The sequence below is a fragment of the Vulpes vulpes genome, chromosome 13 (genome assembly GCF_048418805.1).
Source record: "Vulpes vulpes isolate BD-2025 chromosome 13, VulVul3, whole genome shotgun sequence".
In the NCBI taxonomy this organism is placed as follows: domain Eukaryota; kingdom Metazoa; phylum Chordata; class Mammalia; order Carnivora; family Canidae; genus Vulpes; species Vulpes vulpes.
Window position 1 is genome coordinate 68,633,564 of NC_132792.1, and position 25,946 is coordinate 68,659,509.

Genomic DNA, 25,946 nt, shown 5'->3' on the forward strand with positions numbered 1-25,946 from the left:
AGTGGTTTTAAAGCTGAACTTGGAGTGAATAACCTGATTCTTGAGTCAGTGAGGGTTGGAGTCAGTGCCTTAGACCAAGTAGAGTGCATGCCTGGTTCAGAGAACAGTAGCTATTCAACTCTGCTACTTTCAGAAGACCAACATTTCTCCCTGAAGCTTGGGTCTCTGTTCTCTCTCTCTTTTATATTGGTTAAAAACAAATAGCCGTGTTTAAGTAGAGTGGCATTAAAAATTGACAAAATCATCCCTACTGATCCGTGTGATAGTGATAGTCTCTATACTGCCCTGACATTTGAATTTCGTTGCAGACTTTTATCCTGAAATATTATTCTGCTCATTTCTCACTACCTCTCTTTTCGGTGGGAGATAATGCAGGACGCGCTTGAAACCATTTGAAGTGACTAAAGGTTCTGAGGGGTGGTTACTTCAGAAAAATTGGCATTTCAGAAAGACGTGTTCTTCCCTCGATCTCTGTTGATGTTTGAAGTCTTCAAAGTGTTGCTATGATCAGAGAAAAACATTCCTTGTGAAATAGTTCTCTCCAAGAATGCAGCGATTTGAGACTGGCTGGCTGTGGATTCAGATCGTCTGTTCTAGAAGAAGCAGTTTTCACAGAATTTGCTTCAGGCTGAGGTCTGGGGCTTGAAAGATTTACTGTCAGTTCAGAATATGTAAATATAAAATTAACCTGGCTTTAAAATAAGCTTCAAAGTCATTCCAAAATGTAGTATTTCTTAAGTTCTGCTTAGGCAGTACACTTTATAGTCCGCATTGCTCAGCAGTGACCCCATGCACCGTTTGTAGATTCTTCTTGCTGCCATTACGTGTGATTACATGTAAAATGGGTGCGAGGAGGGAGGACTGTCTGTTTTCTCAGTCAGTTAGTTGGTTTATTGTTTCCAGTCTACCTTTTGTGTAGAAAATTGTAGCTAAATATTTATCTCAAGGTGCTGAAGGTTTGACTTCAAAAGAAGTGCTAGTACCTACTGAACACTTCTGTGTGCTGCAAGGACGCTGAATGATTCTCATTAATTATCTCACTTCTTAAACTGTCCTTGCAAATATGGTTACTATCATCTCTTTTACACATGTGAAAACTGAGGCTTAAGGAGGTGACATTATCTGGCCATTTGGGTCTTAAGTGTCTGAGGCTGAACACTTTTGATGAAGAGCCCAGCTGCCTTCACCTTCATAAGTCTCCCGTTTGAAAAAGCCTGACTAGGTTCCTTTCTACTCCAGACTTAGAGAAAAAGTCAGTAAAAATACATTCAACAAATAATGACAGGGGATTCTCTTGCAGCCTTGGCTATAGAAATTTTCCAGGTGCAACAAACGATAGGTGATGCCCGTATTTCCAACCTAAGATCCCAAGAAGGTCTAGGGAAAAACCACTGTGTCGCTTAAACAGCTAATTGCTTGTGTCACTGGCACTTGTGTACAAGTACAGAACGTAGGTATTATAGAAAAGCAAACAAACAGGACAGCGCCAGGTTAGGGTCAGTCTTACCCCATTTAGGGAAAACATGTGGAGACACAAGAAAATAAGGCCTTAGATGTTAGATTTCTAACTTGTGTGCTGATCTAACAAGTGACTTCCTTTCCCCTCAGCTTGGTTTCCCCACACATATATGAGTGGTTGGAATATTAGAATCCTGTGTGATTCAGTTCTTTTGTGATCCAGGAACCCCTTCTTAGGAAATGCACATGTAAAATTTTGCATATCATTTGGGGGTTTTATGAGCCCCTAAAGTCTCTAGGGGTTTCTAGACTTTGATTAGAACCCCCTGAATTGATTTGCATTTTATTTTAGTTCATGAACAGCAAAATTCTGTGGCTGTGCTGTATGAAGCACTTTTGTAGTTAAAAACCTGTGATAGGGGCACCTGGGTGGCTCAGTGGCTGAGCGTCTGCCTTTGGCTCAGGTCATGATCCCAAGGTCCTGGGATCGAATTCCGCATCGGGCTCCTCAAGGGAGCCTGCTTCTTCCTCTGCCTATGTCTCTGCCTCTCTCTCTGTCTCTCTGGGTTCTCATGAATGAACAAATAAATAAAATCCTAAAAAAAAAAAACCGTATGATACACACTTGGTGGACTTTTGGTGGATTGGTGCTGTTTAAAGCACGTTTGTTCCACATTCTGGGGTATATGGAGGCGACAGGTTATACTGAGTTGATTAGAATTTCTGAAGTGGCAGCAGTGAAGCTGGGAGAAGAGTGGACTTGGCCTGTCAGACCTCGCTAATGTGGAAACTTTCTTAAATCTTTCAGTTTCTTCTTTTGTGAAAGGAACGAAGACTGTCATATGACTATGTGGCATTTAAGCAAAATGCCAGACGATGAGTCCTGTAGATAAACTGATGAATGGGAATGAGCCTGGCCAATGTTCATCATGTTTGCTTGTTGCTCAACTACAGCTTGGAGGATCGTAGAGGCTTATGGGTTCTTAGGAGGCACGGACCTGGCAAATCAGAGAAACTGACCCTTGGGACTCTGGGAATCTTTTTCACGTGTAATGAGAATCCATGGGATCTGGGGAGGCCACCTGAGAAAGGGAAATGAACTTGAAAGTTGATACTGCTAAGGGAGGAAGTTGTGCTTAACATTTTTGGAAAGTCAGAAGTATTCATTGGACCTGTGCTCTCCAAAAGTCTAGAGGAGCAGCGGAGAGGGTCTTGTGATGAAGGACACCTCCATCTGATAAATCTGACATCTAATCAGTGTTACCATACAGTTAGACTAGAATTCATTAATTAAAGCTGTGCTTGGAGTACTTACCCATTTGTTCACTTCTTCTTTCTATGTTACAGACAGGCATAAAAACTTTTGGAGGGAGATGTATTTCATTTTTGCATGAGCCACATCCAGCAGGTTTCTGTGGCTGTTTGGGTTTTCTGGAGATCTTGGTATTTCTACTTCTGCTGTCTCCATTTCTTGAGCAGCAGTTCTGTCCAGTGTCTTGGGTTTGGAAGAAATTAAGTCTGTTTTACTCTTCTTGAAGATTAATTTCAATTTTCTTTTTACAAATTGTTATAATTCGTGCATATTTTAAGCCACTTATGAAACTCCAGTCTTGTTCATGTCCAGTAAATAATGACTCTGTTTTGTTCTGTTCTTCTTTTCAGATCGAAGAGTTTCGAAGGCTGAGGACACATGTTAAGGGGGCAGAACTTGTGGAAGGCTGTGATGGGATTTTGGGAGACAATTTTAGACCTACTCAGCCACTTAGTGACAGAGTCATTAGAGCTGCCTTTCAGTAGTCAAAGAGAACAGGAACAAGACTGTCTTCATCTGGGTATGTGCAGATTATGTAAGGAAATGGGGCTCACAATTACGTATACCTGTCATGCCAGAGTTATTCTCACGGTGATCCTGATAATTTAGCAGTATGAATGTACTTCATTTTGATAAAAGTGATGACACATTCTCAAGCCCTATTAATTAGGGCTTGAGTCAGGTGGCTTTAAAAATTTCATGCAGTGTTGATAAAGAACCTACAACCCTTACGTTTTCCTACCAGAGCAGCCTTTAATTCTCATTTTGCTTTAATACTGGCCTTTATATGGTAGGGAGCCCCAAGGCAGAGAGGCAGCCCCTCTTTATTCAAGGTAAAGAGGTAAAGTCTTTGTTAGTACTCACCCTTGAAATGGCAGCAGTCACCTCCTGATGATTGAGGAACATAAGGAACATAAAGAAAGCCACTGGAGCCTCAGAGCTGACCCCTGTCTAAAGCAGATTCGATCTATCTTCTTTATTAGGGTAGGTGAGGGTAGATCTGACATGTATTAAAATCCTTGTCCAACGGAAGTGTTTTTATTTGATCAAGAAGCACTTATTAGGTATGTGAGTATGGTACGTTTCTTTATTGACTGAAATATGATCTCTGCATTTTAATATATTGAATTCAATGTATGTATACCTTCTCCCTAAAGAGCTAACAAAATAAAACACCACAGGCATGGGAAAGATCAAATATGAATAAATGACTGGAAAATGAAATACTGGATTATTTCTTTACCTTGTGAATTGCCTAAGAGTGCATATAGGTCAGCACACGTAGCTGGCCACCCACTGCTTTCCACAAGAGGAAGGCATCTGTTGGAAGTTACATAGGTATATAGGACAGAGCTTGGACTTGGTTTAATGGGTCTTGGTGAGTATGAGCTCACATACTGTATGAGTGGAACAGTATAGACCAGGAGTCACAGATGAATAGAAATCTCTGGCCTTGAGAGACTCACAGTCTCTTGAGCTAGACAGTTGACATGGGAATTTTAAAGGGTGACCATTTTGTCTATGTGTTCCCCAATCCATTTTTCTTGCCTATTATTACTATACCATATATACCCAGTACTCCATCCAAACTGTCTTTTTTTTTTCATATGAATGTGCTTTGCTCACAGTCCTTCCCACCCCTTTTATTGCCTATTAAAATCTTTGCTACCCTGTAGGCCCAACTCAAATACAGTTCTCAGCATGAATTCTCTTCTTCTCCCTTAATTTGTGCCTCTCTATTCACACTGTCTCTTCCATTTAGCTATTTGTGTATTTCTTTCTGTGTTACGGTCAAGCTTTTAAAGGGTTGAAATCTGTAACTTTGAATCTGTCACAACACATCACACTTTGTGTCTTGAGTGTCTGCTGGTCAATTAGAAGTTCTTCAGAGCTACACATAGTGTCTGTCAGCCAGCCACTGCTGGTCATTCCCCGACTCTCCATTTCTGAGCTAGCCAGTATGGTTCTTCCTCTTCAGATTTTGGAGATGGTGGGCAGCCTTGGTGGCTCAGCGATTTAGCGCCACCTTCAGCCCAGGGTGCGATCCTGGGAGACCCGGGATTGAGTCCCATGTCAGCCTCCCTGCATGGAGCCTGCTTCTCCCTCTACCTGTGTCTCTGCCTCTTTCTCTCTCTCTCTATGTCTCTCATGAATGAATAAATAAAATCTTAAAAAAAAAAAAGATTTTGGAGATGGTGAGGGCCAGGCAAAGTTGCTTTGGTATGAATGAGAAGGGACTTTTAGTAATTCATATGTGGTAACGACAGAGAATCCAAGACTACTTTAAGCTAAGCCTTATAATGGAAGAACCAAATAATAAAATTATATTTGACCAAAAATCATTACTTGGTTGTGTGATTGGTTCGGGGTATCCAACGGTCAGAAGGACAGTTAAGGTCTCTGCTCTCAGAAAACGTAGAATCTAATGTGGGGAGCCTGACCATGGAAAAATAAATATTTCCAAAGCATTACAGCTACAACTTAGAATGAGAAGAACAAAAATATGCAGTGAATGAGATTTCAGCTAGAGGGAATGTCTTTTGCAAAGATCCTGAGGGGCTATGCCCTGTGGAGGAGGTAAGAATTTGATGCATTGAGGTCAATGGGAAGCTCCTGTGAGTGTGGGATGTAGTAATCAAAGAGCCCGGGCTCTTATCTTGGAGGCCCTGTGAGCCACATTAAGGCATCTTTATTTTGCCATTAGCGCATTGAGAACCTATAAAGACTTCTGCTCTGGGGAGTGGCCTGATCTCATGTACGTTTTTAGTAGATCACAGTAGCTTTGGAATGAACAGATTGGATTATAATGGGCCAGGAGCAGGAGTAGGGAGATATTTTAGAAGTCTGTTGGGTAGCCAAGATGAAAGACAGAGAAGCTCAGATGTCAGAATAGGAGTGGTGGAGATGGGAAAAAGTTAAAATATGTTAAATAGACATTGAAAGTGATATTTAGGGGTGCCTAGGTGGCTCAGTCAGTTAAGCATCTGCCTCAGGTCATGACCCAGGGTCCAGGGATTGAGCCCTGTGTTGGGCTCCCTGCTGAGCTCCCTCTGTAAGCTCCCCGCCTCAAGCTCCCCCTGCTTGTATTTCTCTCTGTCAAATAAATAAAATCTTTTTTTTTTTTTTAAAGAAAAAGTGATACCTAGTTGACAAATTGGATGATGGCAGAGAGGAATGGAAATCTCAGAGATAACCTCTGGGATTTGGGGGCTTTAGAAACTGTGTGGATGAAGTGCCATCATTGAATGACAGCAGGAAAGTGGGAGGAGACTTTTGGAAAGTTAAAGAGTTGAGTTGGAGCTTGTTGAATGAGAGATGTCTGTCAATTAGTGGACCCATTGTGCAGCCAGCTGGAATTTCAAAAGTGGAGATCAGAAAGGAGGTCTGAACTGAATCTGGGAGTCATTGGCATGGAGATTATATATACATGTGTCATGTTCTAATGCTGCATGGGACCATCTCATTAAGCATTCACAAAATTTAATGTGAGACTTTATAGATAAGTTAATGGAAGCATGGAGAAGTTAGATCACTGGCCAAAATAATGCAGTCATAGAGCAGTAGAGCTGGAAATTGGACCCAGGCAGCCTGACTGGTAGAGCCCTTTTTCTTATCCACTGCCTGGCACAGGCCAGAGAGCATCAGCATGCTGACGGTGAGGTTGGTGTGATATGGAGGCATGCGTGTTGGCAACAGGCTGAAGTTGAGTGGGAAGGGAGGATGGGAGGAACCCTGTGATGACAGCTGTTGATGGGCTGGGTGGTAGGAGAGCAGAAGGCTGCAGCAGTGAGGGGGATAGGGAATTGAGGGACACTTTTCTTTCTTTTTTTAATTTAAAGATTTAAAAAATTTTTATTCATGAGAGATAGAGAGGCAGAGACATAGGCAGAGGGAGAAGACAGAGGCAGAGACAGAGGGAGAGAAGGCAGAGACATCAGGCAAGGGAGCCTGATGTGGGACTCAATCCTAGGATCCCGAGCCAAAGACAGAAGCTCAACCACTGAGCCACCCAGGCATCCCAGGACACTTCTTTTTGAAAAAACCCCACTAGCACTTGTCTGTATGTTGGGGTAATGAGCCAGTAGAGATGGGAAGTGATGAAGGTGCCATTTCTCAGAGGGATTAATCCTAGCAGTGAAGTCTCTAAAGACTTGGAAGGGGACAATCTGAAACATCTTGCTGGGTCAGTTGGAACAGCATGCACCTCTTGATCTGGGGATCTTGAGATGAGCCCCACATTGGGTGTAGAGATTACTAAAAAAGAAAGGCAACAAAATCCTGAGCAAATGTTAAGACTGCCTTTGTTATGAGCATGGTGACCTTCTGGGCTGTACTAGGAAGGGAAACAGAGGGTGGCTTATGGATTTAGTATTTCCATTACTTGCTTTTATTATTTCAGGAAGAATGAGGCTGCAGCTAGGAGAGGTGACAGGAGGAGACAAGGGGGAGAGGGTGGGCTTGCAGTAGCGACCCAGTAGACCCAGTAGGAGGGGCGGGCGGGGAGGTGCAGTGAGGTTTGGTGAATGTGAATTTATTAATTCCTCCAGTCTGGGTTTAGTGTACTCTCTGAATATCAGTAACTGTAAATTACACTTTTTATGAAATCAGATTATTATCTTGAATTTTTGATCCATATCTAGTCCTAGACCAAAGTTGCCTTTCTCCAACTATCTAAATAACCATCACTCTTTTCTTTCTCTCCCACACATGCACGCAGACTGAAATGTTGTGTTGGTGAGATGATGTGTATTTCAGATGCCTCATATTCTTTGTATGATAGGAAGATAGTGTATAATTTTTCAAAGCTTTAAATTAATTATGATCTAGGTCTTTTAAAAGGAGGATGGATTTGTGTCCTTACCTTGGTGCCTGCGGTAACTTAAAAGGGGTCACTTTCCCCCAAATTTCCTAAGACCGATGCAGGAATTCTTTCAAAGGCAACTCCAGTTCTGACTTCATCCTTCTATGAATACATTTTTTGACCCTTTTATCTTGAAATGTGTAATACAAATCTAGTCATAGTTCTACATAAAAATTATATTGGGAAATCAGACTTATGGATGTGTGCTTTTTATTTGATATTTAATAATGCCCTAAGGCAGGTAATTCAAATTTTTATTAAAGTGAAATGATTTGACAGTCAGACTTTGAGTTTAATGCATGAATGTTTCATTTAAGCTCTTGGAACTGAAAAGGCAAAAAAAAATTCTGGTGGTTCTCTAAAAAAATGTTTAAAATAATTCAGATTTATTTTAGCTATGTCTTACTAAAATAACTTTAGTTTTTGGACTTAAAATGCCTTTTTTTCCTTTTTTTGCATGACATGTCTAGACATCTGGAGGGCTTTGATAACCAAGACTTATTATTTCCATGAATAATCTGTGACTTTTTATATTACCATTTAAGAAGTGTGAAGTAAGGTTTTATACTTGTTTAAAGAACTAGGACATAACTCATCCAGGTGCTAGAAATTATTTAGTTTGGCAGCACTAGTTCAGATTTCTGGGAGCTAATGGACATGAAATGATCCTTTACCCATTGAATTTTCTGTGTGAAAACCAAATCTTAATAATAACAAACAAAAAACAAGACCAAAATTTTGGTCCAGTTTACTTGTTGCTCTCGGTATCTGAATATTGGTACTTATGTTCTGATGACATAATTACTTGCCTGTTTTTTTCATGAAGTATTAGCTCATTATTTAAAGCTTTTCTGACTGTTCAAAGACTTATCTGTTTCCCCTGCAACTCAAATATTGTTAAGCTGAACATGTGTACAGTAACTATACTTGATTATAATTATTTATTTTCTGTAAAACCAATGCCACGGGGCTCTTTAAATAGTTTCCTTTCTTCCCCTCTTAAAAGGGGGGAAAAAATCTAAGTATGCCCCCAAGTAAATTTGGGGAAAAAAATAAAACAGTAAAGGAAGAAGAAAAAAGAGGGTTATTAACTAAACAGCTCTGATAGATCCCTTTGTTAGGCTTGCCCTCATTTTTCTTTTTGGGTCTTTGAAGCCATCCTTGACTGTGTTGAACTCTCCCACCCCCTAATATACGTTTGCAATTAAAACTTTTTTTAGCTTTAATAACGCTATCGCAAGCATCAGTTTCTTATCTGTTCTCTTTTATAACCTAAAGAGTTACAGGTTAGAAAAGGATAAGGCATTCTAGAAAAGGAGGGGGGAGAGTGTCAACTCTGAATGACCAAGTAGGGAAAAGCTATTATCCTTCCCAAACAAATGGAAAGCTCAAAGCCATATTTTCAGTCAATAGAACTTGGACTTTCCCTCACTCTAATAATTTAACTTGATGCACAGCATTAGGGTGAGAAATGAAAACTCGATGGATATAGCTGTTTTCTATTTACTGTATCATATAGAATTTCTTGAAAATGGAATGGATTTCCTAAAGGATTTCAGGAAAAGGCCAAAATATCAAGGGTGCTCAACCTATTATATTATGTTTTGATTATGTGATATAAAACTTGTTATTAACCCAAGAAGGAAAAACATCAAAGTTGTATAGGCATTTCTTCAAGATTACTCAACAAGGAAAATAATCATCACCTCTATGTTTATCCTTTTTTCCTTCTTTTTTTAATGTTTTAGAAATGTTAATGATTTATTGTGGATAAAAATTGCAGAATGATTTAGTTTTTTTCTCCCTCTGAATTCAAACAAAATTGTGTTTGGGAAGAAGAAAAGAGAACATTTTATTTGTAGTCATGGGTCAACCTGTATGCTCAACATTCATATATCTGATATCTTAGATATGGTAGGTTTCACGATTTTAAACCTAGAGGCTATATTTTTCATAAGAAAATTACCAAGAGCAGGTTATCTTCTTTAAACATTTTCTCTTATGCCTTTGGCATCATGCCTTTGGTGCTCATTTTTGGTAATTTCCTCAAATCAATTTTTTAGCTTGACTAGTTATTAAGAAAACTAGTTCTTAAGAAAACCATATTCAAGAGGCACTCCTTTCCATTTCCTCCTCGTTTATTTGCTGTCTATTCTCTCAAGTTTCTCTTTTTTTCATGATGAAGTTTACAGAGATTTAGGAAAGCAGTCATCCTCAACCTGGGGAAGTATAAAAGTTCAGCACTCAAATGGACCTTCATGGAGGCCACTTACTGTTAAGAGTCCTCACAGCTCAGCCTGAGGCATGCTCTCTTTATAGGTCTTATCCATACCTACAGTTTCTGTTCCCACCAAATGCAGATGACCCATGCATTTATAGGCCAAGACTAGGTCTCTGTATTAAGTTCTAGTGTTAAATACATCTGACTTTCTCTTTGGATGTGTCAGAGACATCTTAAACTCAGTATATAAAAGAGTGAATTTATGATCTTGCTCCACAGAACTGGCTCTTCTCCAGTTTTCTTAGAAACACAAGTAATACTTGACAACTCTTTTCCTCACCTCACCTCACATTTCCAGTTTATCATCTGGTTTTGAGATTTGCCTTCTGATAACTCCCAAATCTGTCTCTGTGTCTCCATCCCCAACATCACATCCCATGAAGTTAGCCCTGTCTCTCACATAGACTGTCACAAGAGCATCCCCCCTCTCTTCTACATAGGATTATTTTTTAAAGATTTATAAAAATAAAAGACCTGGATGATGTGGTGAAGTCAAACTTGTCTGTTAGCTGTGCTTGGTTGAAAAGAATACTGAATCCACCTATGAGTATAGGGGGATGGAGTGCTATGATTAATTGGCAGCATCTGCCATTGGAGTTTGATGATGGTATTGTAGTTTGTTATTGCCATCCATAATGAAAGTTACTCTTCTTGGCATCTGATTGAAATGTCCACTCTTAAGGTGCAGAGTCTCCTGAAAATGGGGTTTGGAAAACCTATCTGCATTAGATCTACTGATATTTAATATAGAAGCATGAGGGAATGGACTGAAGTCTTTTTAATATTTTCATTTCTTTATGCAATAGTTATGGTCCTGATGATTATATATAGCAAATTTCTTACATTATAGCTAAACCTAGGGAATCTGAAATCTCAGCATGGAAATGAAATGGCATGAGGGTGAGGAAAGAATTATGGCATGATAATGTGGAGGAATCTACCCCAGACCTCTTTATTAGGGATAAAAGCCATCTCTTGAAGAAGGGAAAAGGGTAAAATAGAGAAGAAACCATGCAAGAGAAAGTTGGATATTGACATGACCCTCAAAGGGTGAGAAACAAGGATACCCAGGTGGCTCAGTGATTGAGTATCTGCCTTTGGCTGAGGGCATGATCCCAGAGTCCTGGGATTGAGTCCTACATCAGGCTCCCCATAGGGAGCATGATTCTTCCTCTGCCTATGTCTCTGCCTCTCTGTCTCTCATGAATAAATAAATAATAAAATCTTTTTTAAAAAATGTGAGAAACAACATATTTTAAAATATTTCTAGTAAAAATTTGCCATAAAAAGTTATTCATTTAACTGCAAGGTCTTGGATGTGTGTGTGTGTGTGTCTAAGTTTGCCTTATTTTTTTGGCTATTTCAGTTTTAATTGGACAAACAGTACAGTTAAAACTTGTTTTGGTAACATATAAAGCTAAATAATCTAGATAATACCCAGTATCTTGGGCAGAATCTGATGTTTCTTAGGTGATGGGGAAGTTTCTCCAGTCAAGAAATTTGCCACTAGGTTGGTAACACATTCTCAAAATAAATTAGTTGTTAAAACAAGAAAACCACATTGGTTTTGTTATAAGTCCATTTTCTATTACAATGTTTCTTTAACCCCCTTCAAAATTTCTGCATTTTTGTACTTTCAGTGGTTAGACACTCCTAAAGGTCTTTAGGGCTTGTCTACAGAAAATCTTTTTAGAACATCTTGTAAACACGGAGTTGAACTGAACCTTAATAAATCGCTTAATCCAGTCAGTCAACTGCCGGAAGAAGTCTTCAAATCAGTTATTTCAGATAGTTGGTCTCCTCATCTATATAAAGAAGCAAGCAAACCTTTGTTGTTGGAGAATATCTACTTCAGATGTTTTTTTTTTTTACTTCTGTATAATGCAAAAAGGGAAAAAAACTCCTTATGAAATAGTCTCTCTATAACGTATTAACTGAATTTGGAATGCCATTTTGATACTAAAATTTTTATGGCTTGCCATAAATAAGTATTTTTTTGTTAATGTAACTATATTCCAAGATTTATATTTCTCTTCTTTTGGCAGTGTGTGAGAATTCCTATAACTTTTATGCTGCAGAGAAACTCATCTCGTTTTTTACAGATGTGAATGTTCATTCTGATTTTGGTACAACTAATGATTCTCTAATGGTATCTTTTCTTTAAAGAATGATTATATTTAGTGGGTTCCAACAATAAAATCACTGTAATGAGGAATAAAAGATTGTAAATAAGAATAACAATGTTATTAATCATCTAAATTAGTCAGTTATGGCACATTCCTGTACCTGAAATATTTCCATAGGAAATAATGCTAAAATCCACATTTACTTATAATTAGACATAATACAAACCTTCTCTCATTATAATAGTTGCCCAAATCCCAATTCAACTTAATTTCATTGACTTTGATTTCTAGACTAAGAGCATTAAGCTTGAACTAGTGAAAAATGTATAATATGTGCATTCAATTAAGAAGTAATTAGATACTCAATCACCCTTACAACACACCAGGGATTAGAGAAGAAGAAAGAAAAATGTGACTCACTGTAGTGTGTAAAAGTTTTGTTAATTGGTTTACTGCTAATTGAGATTGAGAAAGTGTCAAAGTATCATAACATAGGTTTACTACTGAACAACCTTAAAAGCTAAGTTTAATATTTTATGATACTCTGATGCAGAATAATGTAGAAATTACCAAGCTGTACGATTTATCTTAGAGTTCTGATTAAAGTTTATGTATTCATTCTAAGTTACACATATTAGTGAGTAGTGGGAAGAAAAAGAGTGAGTGCTTTGTTATAGTTTGGACACGATGCTGTATTTTATGTCATTTAATCCCCACAAGGATCCTGTGAGGCCTGTGTTTTGATTGACATGTTAGAGATAAACTGAGGCTGAGAGAAGTTGAGTAACATACTCAAGGTCATAGTAAAGTGCAGAGCAAGGATTCAGACCCAGGTAGGTTTCGCTGCAAACCCGGAGCTCTTGTCACTACAACCACATTTCAAATAACAAAGGGCAGAAAGTCATGTAGTCCTTGTATATATTTGCCTCCTTATCTTTTTCAGATAATTTCCTGGAAATGAGATTTCTGGGAAGAAAGGACACATATGTTTTCATATTTGGCAACATATTGCTAAATACAGGGTTATGATAATAAGGGTTATGCTAATGATGCAGGCTGGCTGGATCCCTGAGGACCCAGAGTGGCTCCTGCAGGACCAGCCAACCTAGTTTTTGGCTTAGCGCAGGACAGAAATCAAACTCGAGCCAAGAAGAAGTGAGAGCAGAGTATATTGGAGAAAGATTAAGTGCAGATTCACACGGAGTATCTGGGAAACTGGAAAAGGAGAAGAGAGGAGAGTGAATCTCATCTTTGCTTGGGGCCTGGGGTTTTTACTGGGGATTGTGGTCCAGTGCACATGTCTTCCCCGGCATCCAGGAACAAAGATGAGTGTTCAGGTGTCCCCCTTTAGTCATGTATGCCCTGGAACCAGGGCTCTTGGTGAATCAGTGGTCTTGGAAAACGTTCATGATGACCCTGCTTGGTCACTCCTAAGATGTTATCTATTGTGCTGGAAGACTCCAAAGAAATCCCTAACTCCTTGACCTCTGCAAGGGTAACATACATTAACTGTGTAGTGGGCAGGGGGAGGTATAGGGCTTAGTAAGAATAAAAGCAGGACAAGAGAAGAAAAATGCAGGTTTTTTTGGTCCCTTTATGTATATCTGTATGTATGCTTGCACCACTGATTAAATATTTTATAGAAGGTCTTTCTGCCCTTTTTTTTAAATCACTCATTTAATCACTTTCTACCTCCTCCTCATCTTTTTCTTCCTCAATTTCTTGAAATGTGTTCATCTCCATCTACCTCTTGAAATTGCTGTGGCAAGACTCACCTTTGATTTCTTTCTTTTTCTGTTCATTGTTCCCATGTTTCTTAATGATACAGGTTCATGACAGAAACTTCAAACAATATAGAACAAAGTAAAGGAGCAGCAGCGATTTCTCAAACCCTCCTGCCAGTGACAGCTGTCACGAGCTCTGGGGTGCATGTGGAGGCCCCATTGCGTAGTGGGGATGTTTCGGGTTCCATTTTGACTCCACCAAATTAGTGTGTGATCTTGGAAAAGTTACTAATTTCTCTAAGTTATTTTTTTTCATCAATTAAAAGATGTCCATAAGTACCTCATAGTGTGATTGTGAAGGTAAAATGAGAGGATATAATGTGCTTAACATGTTTTTGGCCTACAGTGTAAGTATTCAGTGAAAACTTAGTCTTTTTTTTTTTTTTTTTTGTCTTTTTGGTCTCTCTTTATACATTTATCTCCTATGGATATGTAGACATATAAAGTTCCCATAAGAAACTAAGGCTATTTTTCTTTTTCTTTTATTTTTTCTTAGAGATTTTATTTTTAAGTAATCTCTATACCCAGCATGGGGCTTGAACTTAGAACCCTGAGATCAAGAGTCACATGTTCTGAGCCAGGCAGGCGGCCTGGAGAATCTGGTCATCGTCATCGTTGTTGTTGTTCTTAAGTAGGCCTACATCCAGTGCGGGGTTTGAACTCACAACCCTGAGATCAAGAGTTGCATGCCCTACCAATTGAGCCAGGCAGGTGCCCCAGGCTGTTTTCATATCTGCTTACTAATGTATCTTTTTATGCCATTGAGTAGATCTATGCCATACTTATAAATGATTACCTTTTAAATAAGTTACCTTTAAGAATGTACCAAAATTTTACTGAGCTGTTCCTCTATTATTATACATTTAGGTTATTTGCAGTATTTGATATCATCAGTGCTACTGTGGCTGATTTATGAATCTATTTCCTTAAAATTCTTAGTAATGAGATTACTGTGTCAGAGAGTTTCAATTATAGTGTTTGTGTGTGTATATATATATATATATATATAGTATATAGTATGTATATGTATATATGCAAATTGCTCTTCCCAGGAGTTATGTCCATTATGCTTCCACTAACCATAGTTCTCCTCACCTTCACCAACATAAACTCTTTTCACATTTTTCATCCATACCCATCTGACTAAAAGGAAAAAATATGTTGCAGCATTAAATCCGTGACTATTTGGTTCTATTCCTGAAGTCCCTCTCCTGTTCCATGGGTCCACCTATTCATGACCCACAGTGTTGGTGGCATTAGTGTATGTTTCAGCATTTGGTGGGTCAATATCCCTTACTAGTCCCTTCAGCAGAATTTTTCTCGCTATGCACAGAATTAATTCTTCCAGATAAACTGGAGGATCATTCTATCAAAAGGATGGAAATAAAGAGTAAAAGAAAGAGGGGGTGCAAAAAAGAGAGTTCAAGAAAAGAAAAAAAAACCTGCTAGAATATTTCATTTGGATTGCATTGAATAGATAGTATTCAGTATTTAGTATTGAATATTTCTATCAAGGACCAATGGATAGGTCAGTATTTATTAAAATTTTTATGTTCTTCATTCATTGGATGGCTCTCTCTTATCACTAGACTTACTACGGGATGTGCATTTGGGCTCTAGAATCAGCCTTGGGTGGGGAGCACGGCAGCGCCACCTGTTCCATGACTTGGGCAAATTTATGATATTCTATCAGCCTCAGTGTCCTCATCTATGAAGTAAAGATACTAAGAGTAATACCTCCTAGAAATGTGCAGGTGAAGTGAAATAAGGTAAATGGGCAGCGTGTGCTCAGCAGAGGGTTAGCGTTCAACAAATGTGAACTATTACTATTATTATTTTTTCTTTTTTTTTACTATTGTTATTGCTACTGCTGTCATTATCAATATTGATTAGTACTATTTTCCATTATATTTTTCTATGGGTTAATATTTCTTCATTGATCAAATAATTGCTTAGGTTTGTCTTTGGCTTTTTTTTAAAAGACTTTATTTATTTATGAGACACACACACACAGAGAGAGAGAGAGAGAGGCAGAGACACAGGCAGAGGGAGAAGCAGGCTCCACGAGAGGAGCCCGACGTGGGACTCGATCCCAGGTCTCCAGGATCACACCCTGGGCTGAAGGTGGCGCCAAACTGCTAAGCCACCCAGGCTGCCCTTGTCCTTGGCTTTCTTATCTAACCTTTCACATAGTTTCCAGTAACATTTTAGCTGATTATTTTGAATTTCCTAAACAGACCATGATCACATATGTAAATAATGACAATCTTCTCCTTTCTAATTTCAGTACTTATTGCACCATAGAGTAATTTCAGAATAATGTCGAGAATCTGGCACCCTTTTCTTATTTCTGATATGCTTTGACTTCTCTTTCCAAATACAGTGGCATTTTCCTCACTCTCTATTCTTTGAATCTTCAGATGCAGTGGACATTCCTGACCTCTTCCTTTCTCTTCATCTTTTCTCCCTTTACTTTCCTTCCTCATGACCTGATGTTGTTATCAATGGGTATGTTGGGGGGGGGGGGGAAGAAAAGGTGGCCATGCACCCTTTCTTGTCATGGAAGGACATTTATTTTTAACCTTCTGTTCTGGGTATGGTGTTATTCTAGGGGCTGTGTGAAAATATAAACATAATCAGACACAGACTCTCCCAGCCTAGAGTTGGGAGTAAATCAGGTACATGGCTAACTCCAAATTAAAGCAGCATGTGAAAACTTTCCCAAGAAGGTGTTCCTCTAATGTACAGGACAAAGAGACCATTCTGAAAGAGAATCCTCAAGTCTGATATGTTTCTTTCTTTCTTTCTTTCTTTCTTTCTTTCTTTCTTTTTTTCTTTTTTAAGATCTATTTATTTATTTATTTGAGAGAGGGAAGGAGAGCACAAGGGAGGGGAAGCAGAAGAAGAAGGAGCAGCAGGCTACCCACTGAGCAGGGAGACTGATGCAGGGCTGGATCCCAGGATTTGGGATCATGACCGGAGTTGAAGGCAGACACCCAACCAACTAAGCCACCCTGGAACCCCCGTATCCCTATTTCTTACAGGATTCTTTTTTTAAGGTTTTATTTATTTATTCATGAGAGAGAGAGAGAGAGAGAAGCAGAGACGTAGGCAGAGGGAGAAGCAGGCTCCCTGTGGGCAGCCTGATGCAGGACTCGATCCCAGGACTCTGGGATCACACCCTCAGCTAAAGGCAGATGCTCAACCACTGAGCCACCCAGAGATCACCTCTTACAAGATTCTTATTTTGGAGATTTTATCCTGAGTTATCTTAGTTAGAGAGGGAAACTTTAATGGGTTGTCAGTGAGCTGAGCCAGACTCACTAGAACTTAGGTCAGCCCTGGGACCTGCCGTGGCCTCTGAGAAGTAGAGCATGTGTGCACACGTGTCTTTTTATTATTTTACTATTTGTTATCATTTCTTTTAATTTTAAATGTTTGTTTATTTTTGATAGCTTTTCAGGAAATTCTCCCAGTAGTGATTTGATTTGCACTCATTCCCATTCCCAAGGGTCTCTTCACAGAAAGTAATTTAAGGTTCAGAAAAAGTCACATGTGAAAGATAGCATCTGTTACAATTATAATGAAATAGCAGATGATTTAGAGGACTGCGTAGGACATGGCCATACTTCAGGTTCTCATTATTAACAGTGATTATTGTATAATAGAACATTATTTTTTAGAGTTAAGCTTATATATATATATATATATATATATATATATATATATATATATACATACATACACACACACACATACACACATAAATGGGTATTTGGAGGAAGTCCCAAAGGGGAGCGAGTCAGCCTGATTACCTTGGTATATTGAAAATATTATTTCTTTTCTGATTAAGTTTATATTCTGATTATCAAGTAATGCAGTTTATGGTAGAAGCTTGAGAAAGTCCACAAATGTATAAAAAGGAACTTTTGTATCAAATAATGATAATCCATTGAACATGGGCAATTAATTTTGTTTCCACCACAAATTGCATTAAAATAACAGGAAAGTTGTTTTTTTTTTTTTTTTTAAGTGCACAGAGTTACAAGGAGAGAAGAAACAAAAGAGACAGTAGCAAAAACATTTTGGAAGCTGGAAGCAGATGGTTGTGAGGTAACAGATTTAGCAGATGTGAGGAATAAGCCTGTTTACGTGACAAAGTCAAAGTCTCAGGAATTGGTGGCAATGGATAATCTCTAGAAGTTGGAGTGAGAGGAGGCTGAAATCATATGTAGTGGCTAAAAGCTGATGAGGAGAGAGTCTCCCTATTAGGGGACATAGGTGCAATGGAGTATCAAGATACCTCACTGAACAATAAGGTAATTAAATAACATCCTTATATCTTATGTTCTCTCCTCCCCCACTTGGCCTTCAGGACACTGACAGAAAGGCCTCTACTCTTTAGACAGGGGCATGGAAGGGTCTTTCTGGAGAATCTGAGCAACTCCAGGGACTTCTTTAATGAAATGGCCCAGCTGGTGCATTCTATGGTGAAGGCAGGACAGATGAATAAGTGTCTGCTCTGTGCTTAGAGCCTCCACTCTGGTTTTGTTTGTTGTTGCTTTAATAGTGGTCATTCCCATTCTTTTTTTTTTTAATTACTTTTTTAAATTTAAATTCAATATTCCAGCATATAGTATAGCACCCAGTGCTAATCCCATCAACTGCCCTCCTAAGCAATTGCACTACTGGGTATTTACCCAAGGATACTGATGTGGTCATTCCCATTCTTAGGTACAGTCAGTTAAGGACATTTGAAGAAGGTGGATAACATGTAAGAGACCAAAACAAACTGAAGAAGACAAGATATAAGAAATAAATATTTAGGAAAAGAGAAACATTAAAAAAAGTGATCATTAATATCTTTAGAGAGGTAAAGGAAGAAACTGCAACCATGAAATGAGAATTGGATGTTATGAAGAAAAGGAATATTCCAAAAAGCTTTTGGAAATCAAAAACATGATAGCAGAAATGAAAACTTTTATGGTAGGATCAGAAGGCAGAACTGAAATCTCAAAGTAGAGCAAAAAAAAAAAAAAAAGAGATTAAAAAAAAATTAAGAAAATTAGAGAAGCAGTCCAGAGGTCCATTATCTGAATAATAGGAAAACTCAATATAGAGAACAGAGACAATGGAGGAGAGGTAGCAGCAACAAAATCATGTAAACATTTTCTCAGGACTCATGGACATACATTTACAGTTTGAAAAGACCTGTTGAATTTCCAGCACGGTTAATCAAAATACACCCGGTATCACTGTGAAATTTCTAGACACTGAGGGAGGAATTACAGGGAGAAAAAAAAAAAAATCAAAATCAAAGAACCTGGAATTTGAACTTCTAAATAAACATCAGCACCGAAGCTGAATGTCAAACATGAATTCTGAGGGAAAATTATACCTCACCTAGAGTTTTTTACCCAAACTTCAAGTAGTCATTTCTAAAATCAAGGTCATTGAAAATTATTTCCTAGGGAGTACTAGAAAATATACCTCACCAAAGTAGAGAGAACAGGTGGAGGATTCAAGAAACTGAGATCCAGCAAAGGAGATGCCTGAAATGACTGAGAAGTAGAGTTGTAGGGATAGAGGTTGTGAGACCAGATGTGAGCAATGAGAAGGTTCTAGAACTTCCTCCAGAAAGATGAAATTGATAGACTGCATGATATGCCTTTAATGTCTTGAGAGTCAGATGGTTGGGAAGTAGTTTTGGATTGAATACATAGAAAACTATGGTGGAAAAAACCCAAGATAATTATTCACTCCAGAGGAAAAAAAAGTACAGAGAAAAAAATGATACATTAGTACACACAATTCAGCTCTGAATAATATTTACATTATCACAATAATAGAAATAATAGAAACTGATCCAGCCAAAATTCAATATAACCATATTGGAAGGTTGGAGTGAAGGAAGGGTTTATATGCATGTAGGGGGTGTGTGTATGTGTGTAGGGTGTCTGACAGAAGGAAGAAGGGACTCCTCTTCATTCTCCATAAGGAAAGTCAACAATCCTAAAAATTGAATCACATTATTTAGCTCTATGGTGTTAATAAAATGATCAGTTAAAAGAGTTGAGGAAATCGGTGGCATAAGAGACAGGGGCCTGCTAGTTTTCATAAGAAACCTTTTAGAGCTCTTTAACCTATTATATGAATGTGTAATTTTGATATGAATTTTAAAAATTAAATAAAATTATATAATAAAGTTGCCACTGTCCTTTTGTTATATATTTTTAATGTATTTACATGCAAGTGCGTACGCACACATTTTTTGCAATGTTTGCTATGGGTCAGATACTGCTTTGGACTTTGGGAACAGAGTGCAAATGAGATCAAATATAATTTCATCCCATAAAAACTTTCTCTGAAATTCTGAAAAGTAAATTTTGAACACATGCTATGGAAAATAATAGGCCATGGTGTGGTTCAATTTTCAGCTAGTAAAATGTCCGTAAATCAGCTGAAATCCTCATTAGTAGCTCAGTTATGTGCCTGGGACTCACTGCTGTCACGTTTTATTTGTTGTCTCACTACATTCTCTATATGAACCCTATGAAGATTGTATCTGGTTCAGTTATCATCTGAAGCACAGAAGGGGCAAGTAGGCTACCTAAAATCTCACCGAAAGTTTGTGGGCAGCTGGCATTTGAACATCCATTTCCCTGATTTCAAATCCATACTCCAGGTTGTGATTGATTGAAATATTTCCCTAAGTAACTCAGTCTCTGCAGTGAACAAGGTCAAACATCCATTTTTGGGGGGAGCTAATAGAAAGATCATCCTCACAGTGCCTTATAGAGGAAAAAAGTCCAGTAAGCATGGGGCATTATTATCTTTACTTTTTTCTTAAGGGAGATTTTAGCAGAGTGAGTACTAAATTCACCAGGAGAGTCCACACTCTGATAGATTAGAATTCACTTGGCACCTGTTGAGAACTATTTACATCAGACCCTTAGAACCTCAGAATGAATGAGACACCAATGAGCATGTGCATCTGTTGCATTTTGGATGTACAGTGTTAAAATGCACTGGGCTAAGACTTGCATTTGTATGATTAGGGAGACTGCATATTAACTATCTTTTGTTTAATTGATGTTTGGGACCACGGTAGTTAAGTTTTTAGAATGATTTTATATACTCTTAAAATGAAATTTCATTACTTTCATAAACTGGGAATATATGTGCCTGTAGACTAGCCTTTTCCAAATGTGTTCTGCAGAGCCAATAAGATAGCCATTAAGGATCTCTGTTAAGTCAAGAGCTGATTGTCAACAGAGTTGGGGATTCATGGATTTATTAGTCTCCTTTTGGAGATTTACAGTGCACATAAGCATGTTCAAGACTCTGATATGGTCTTGTATGGAATAACCATATATTACTGTATTTGACCAGGGTTTCCACAGATTTTTGAACATAGTTTTATTTTTTTCCAACTGATTTTTAGTTATGCAGAACACATTTAGGAAATGGGGGACTCCAGGTTATTTTTCTTTTGCAGAAAATGCTTACATCATGACCTTTAGGTTTATTTTAGCTTCAAAATGCTGTGGCTTCACAATTTTGGTCATCAGTTTAATGTGAGTCACCTTGAGTTACAATTTGCTCGGTTGTAATTGTCAAATATACACACAAAGTCCTATTTTTACCGTTAAAGTTCTGAGATTGTAAAGATTTGATTATGACTCAACTATCTTTGAAATGTAGTTTGGAAAAATATACCCCAACATTACAAATACTTTCTAATAAATTGTTCCAGAAGTTGCATGTATCTGTATGTACACACGCATACATGGGCAGACACATGTATGTGTATTTGAAATATATCCACACACACACCACATGTGGCCATTTTTCAAGTACTCTGTAATGTCCCTCTTTATTCAGGACAAGTCATTTAATTGCTTCAGTGAATATCCTTACATATAAAATCTTTGTATGATTGGATGGTTCTATCTGTACGCTAAGCTTCTTGGAATATAATTTCAGGTCAGAGAATATATGCATCTGAGTTTTAATAGGCATTTATTGTCCAAAGGATTGGACAGTTCACATGCAGCAACTGTATGAAAGTTGGATTTGCCACTCCCATCGTTGGCAACATGAGTAGATGTTCTTGAACTAAAGTCTTAGCAGATTTTGTTTTCCTAAATGGGAAATGCACTATCTCAAAAAAGCTCATTGTTTCATGTGTTATTTTGTATTTATTATTTATCCATGTATTTAGTAGGACTGCAAAGTTATTTGGGGGGGGGGCAAGAAGAAGTCTGTGTGCAAGCAGTTACCATCTGTGATTAATACACATGAAATTAATGACAATAATTTAAAGCTTAATTTTATCCTTAAGCATGTTCCATACATTTTTTGTTCAGCTTAAGCATTGCCTTCAGTTGAAAACACTCAGTTCTGTGAAATTTTGCCCTAGTAGCTTCTGCCACAGAAATAAAATGATGGCAGAGTTTATGGGAAAAACGCAGAGATTACAAACTTGAGTGTGAAGATATTTTTGAAATTTCCACATTGTCTTATGAAATCTTTGGTTTTCACTGTCTCTTGTTGGACTGCAAGAAAGCCTTTTCAGTTGGCTATGAAGGGACGTCAGTAACATAATTGATTCATTCTCTTTGCCTCAAGGAGGAAGACAATGATTCCACAGTGCCCTTGGATGAGAAACGGAAACTTTTGAGCTGCAGCTTCAGTTTATCCTCAAAGCCTGCATTGTTTGTCTTCATCTAATCCAGCTTTGATGGACATCTGTGACAGTTGCCTGTACACTTGCTCTAATGAAATATTAGAAATGGCTGTACATTCAAAGGAAACCCAATACTCTATATCCACACCACTACTGCTAGGATTCAGATTTTGCACATACTGTTTATTGCTTATGTGTAGAAGAAATGAAACTGGTTTTCAGAGTTGTTATTAATATGAATATATATCATGTATTAATACTGAGACAGGAAAAATACATTCCCAGTGTTAGCGATCCTTCATTTCCTGTCTCCAAGAGAAAAATTCACTCATTCGGAGAATAATGTAATTCTTGATAATAAATAAGAGTTTTGATCAGGAACAGCATATGGCTTGAAAATGGAATGTGAAAGATTAGTAAAAGTCGTATCTCATGTTGTTTTTCAGCCCTCATACCACAATTAATGTCAGGCTGGTTATTATGCAAAACAATTTGGGAGTTAATGCAAGAACAAAATCACTTTATATATTTCTCAAAGGATCAAACTGAATGTATGAATCTAATTGTATTTATTTGACGTATTAGAAGCTCTGGTTTCTAGGAGTTTGAGAAAGGCATAAAAATTGGAGAAAAAATAAGTGGGTACAACATACCAGAAATGCTGTATTTTCCGTGATAGTAACATAAATTGTATAGTAACCTATAATAATTTAGTGCTGTACATTTTGTAAGACCTTAAAATATTTTATTCTATGGAGTTTACTTTAGTATATTGAGACCTTGCTTTCTAAGATAACAATATCTTTATTTTAATTAATTTTAAGTGCTACTGGCAAATGTAAGCATATGCTTAGAAGCAGTTAGATGTGACAGAATGAGATAATTTATGTAAAGCAGTAGAGTGGCACAAAGCAAGTACTTAATAAATGTTATTTGTTGTTATACTTATTGTTGTAAAACTAAAGACTTCGTAGTCCTAATTTGGAGGGATTTTGTGATGCAAAATGTTTTAAGTTAGAGATAACACAGGTACAATAAGTATGTGTTGTGAGATTTTACATGTGTTGGGTAGGTAGAGGCTGTAATAATGAAAGCATTAAACACAAATAAAAAGGACACCAAGTATCCCTGAAAATAGCAGCAAAGGAAGATCCTGGTAGAGCCTTGAGCAGGGAGAGAAAGGACTGGCATGGCAGCAGAGTGAGGAAAAGCGGGGGCTTGCAAAGGTTTGGGGTCTGCCCTTAGCCCTGGATCACGAGGGCAGCATTGGGCAGAGCCCCTGAGAAGCGGAGAGAAGCCCTGGATTCATCCTTCCTGTAGTTTCTTGTATACAAAAATGAAGAAATGGCAAAGCATGGTTGCAAAAACTGAAGCATATTTAAACACTTCTATCTCCCAAACTAAAGCATGCCACACACATGCAAACATGGGTTGTAGCTTTAGCCTCAGTTGTAGCTGACCTCCAAAGATGACCTCTGAAGATTTAATTTTCTTGTGGATGAGAAGCCAGTCAAAAGATGCCCTGGCATTCTTTTGGGAGAGCCTGTATTCGGTCCTTGAAAGCAGTATGCACCCCGCCTCTGCTCTGAGACAGTTGGTACTGAGCATCCAAGGGATCTTCCTGGACTTGATTTCTGGTGCTTCTTAGAGTCTCCAACCAGCTGTCCCTGAAAAACACAGAATAAACATAACAACTCAAAGTGACCGTTAGGGAGATACCTAGTTGCCCATATCCTCCCTTCCAATGTCTTTTAATTGAAGCAATCAATTTTATTTACCATGTATTTTTTGAGTCAAAAGACTGAAATGAACTACTTGATCCAGCTTGTGGCGTCTGTTGGTGGTGAGGTTGTGTGTGTGGAGATTTACTAAGCTTTAATCTAGGAAACACGTACTTCAGGCTCAGAATATGAATGCTGGTGAGAGTGATGCTTATGTAGGAATAAATTTGAAAGCGTAATTTGTAAATCAACACAAGTGCAAATAACTGGTCTCCAATCTATTCTGTTTTGATGGTGTCATGGGAAAGAATAGTGAAAGGTATGTCATGGGTCCTAAAATTGAGGAGGGAGCCTCCCGAGGCCAAAGTGTGTGTGTGTGTGTGTCTGTGTTGGGGGAAAATAAATGACACATTTCACGAATCTTGAAATGTAATTTAGGGTGGAATTGTTTACCTAACAGGAAAAAAAGCAACAAACTGAAGTGCTTTTCCACATAGCTTACACATCTAAAAGCACCTCTAATTCATGGTAATTAATGTACCTGATGCTGTGTTAAGTAATACTGTCCTCAGAAGGTTTGCCAATTTAGATGATTTGATCTTTAAAAAAAAAAAAAAAAAAAAAAGAGGATTTGAGACTTTTTTTCCCCCTTGTTGTTGGTCATTTGAGTGAAAGGCTTGCCAATAATTTCAATCCTTTCAAAGACTGACCAGTGTTTGATTTTCTTGGTTGTCTCTACTGTGTTTCTATTCTCTATTTCAATAAGTTCTTCTTTAATCTTTAATTTCCTTCCTGCTTGCTTTGGGTTTGGTTTGTGATTTTTCTAGTATCTTAAGGTAGAAAAATAAGTTATTGGTTGGAGGTTTTTTTTTTTTTTCAATAAAGCCAGTTACCGTTGTAAAATTTTCTTTAAGCATTGCTTTCTGTTGCATCTTATAAGTTTTGTTAGCTATGTTTCTGCTTTCTTTTATCTCAAAGTATTTCCTAATTTGCCTTGTGATTTCTTTTTTTTTTTTTTTAATTTTTTTTTTTTTTTTTTTTATTTATGATAGTCACAGAGAGAGAGAATGAGGCAGAGACACAGGCAGAGGGAGAAGCAGGCTCCATGCACCGGGAGCCCGATGTGGGATTCGATCCCGGGTCTCCAGGATTGCGCCCTGGGCCAAAGGCAGGCGCCGAACCGCTGCGCCACCCAGGGATCCCAGCCTTGTGATTTCTTGATTTAATGATTATTTAGGTTTGTGTTGGTTAATTCTTATATATTTATGAATTCCCAAATTTCTGTTATTGATCTGTAATTTCTCTCCATTGTGGTCAGAGAACTTACTCTGCATGTTTTCAATTCTTTTAAATCTGTTGAGGCTTGTCTTATGGGCTAGCATATGGTTTATCCTGGAATGTGTTCTATGTGCACTTGGCAAGAATGTGTAATATACTGCTGTTGGTGTGTTCTATAGATGTCTGTCAAGTCTAGTTGGTGTATGATGTTGCAGTATTATATTTTGTTGATCTTCCTATTTCTATTATTGAAAATAGGATATTGATGGCTCCAACTATTATTATTGAATTATCTACTTCTCCTTTCATTTGTCAACTTTTTCTTTAGGCATTTTGGACTCTGTTGTCAGGTGCATACATGTTTGTAATTTTTATATCTTTCTGAAGGACTTATCCTTTTATTATTATAAAATGTCCTTCTTTATCTCTAAAAACA

General features: G+C 37.9%; 1 protein-coding gene across 2 annotated transcripts in view; it reads left to right on the forward strand.

Moving 5' to 3' along the window:
* The window catches only part of CA8 (carbonic anhydrase 8), an 84,663-nt gene extending 61,193 nt beyond the window's left edge, over positions 1–23,470 (forward strand). The window contains exons 8-9 of one of the 2 annotated variants that reach the window (XM_026011848.2): positions 3,121–3,290; positions 22,454–23,470. In XM_026011848.2, coding sequence (XP_025867633.1) covers positions 3,121–3,255 — 135 coding nt within the window. In that variant the 3' untranslated portion in view covers positions 3,256–3,290; positions 22,454–23,470. Of the gene's footprint in view, positions 1–3,120; positions 3,995–22,453 lie in introns of those variants that run through there. The other variant, XM_072734681.1, reaches the window with a different exon arrangement.
* The last annotated feature ends 2,476 nt before the right edge of the window (positions 23,471–25,946 follow it).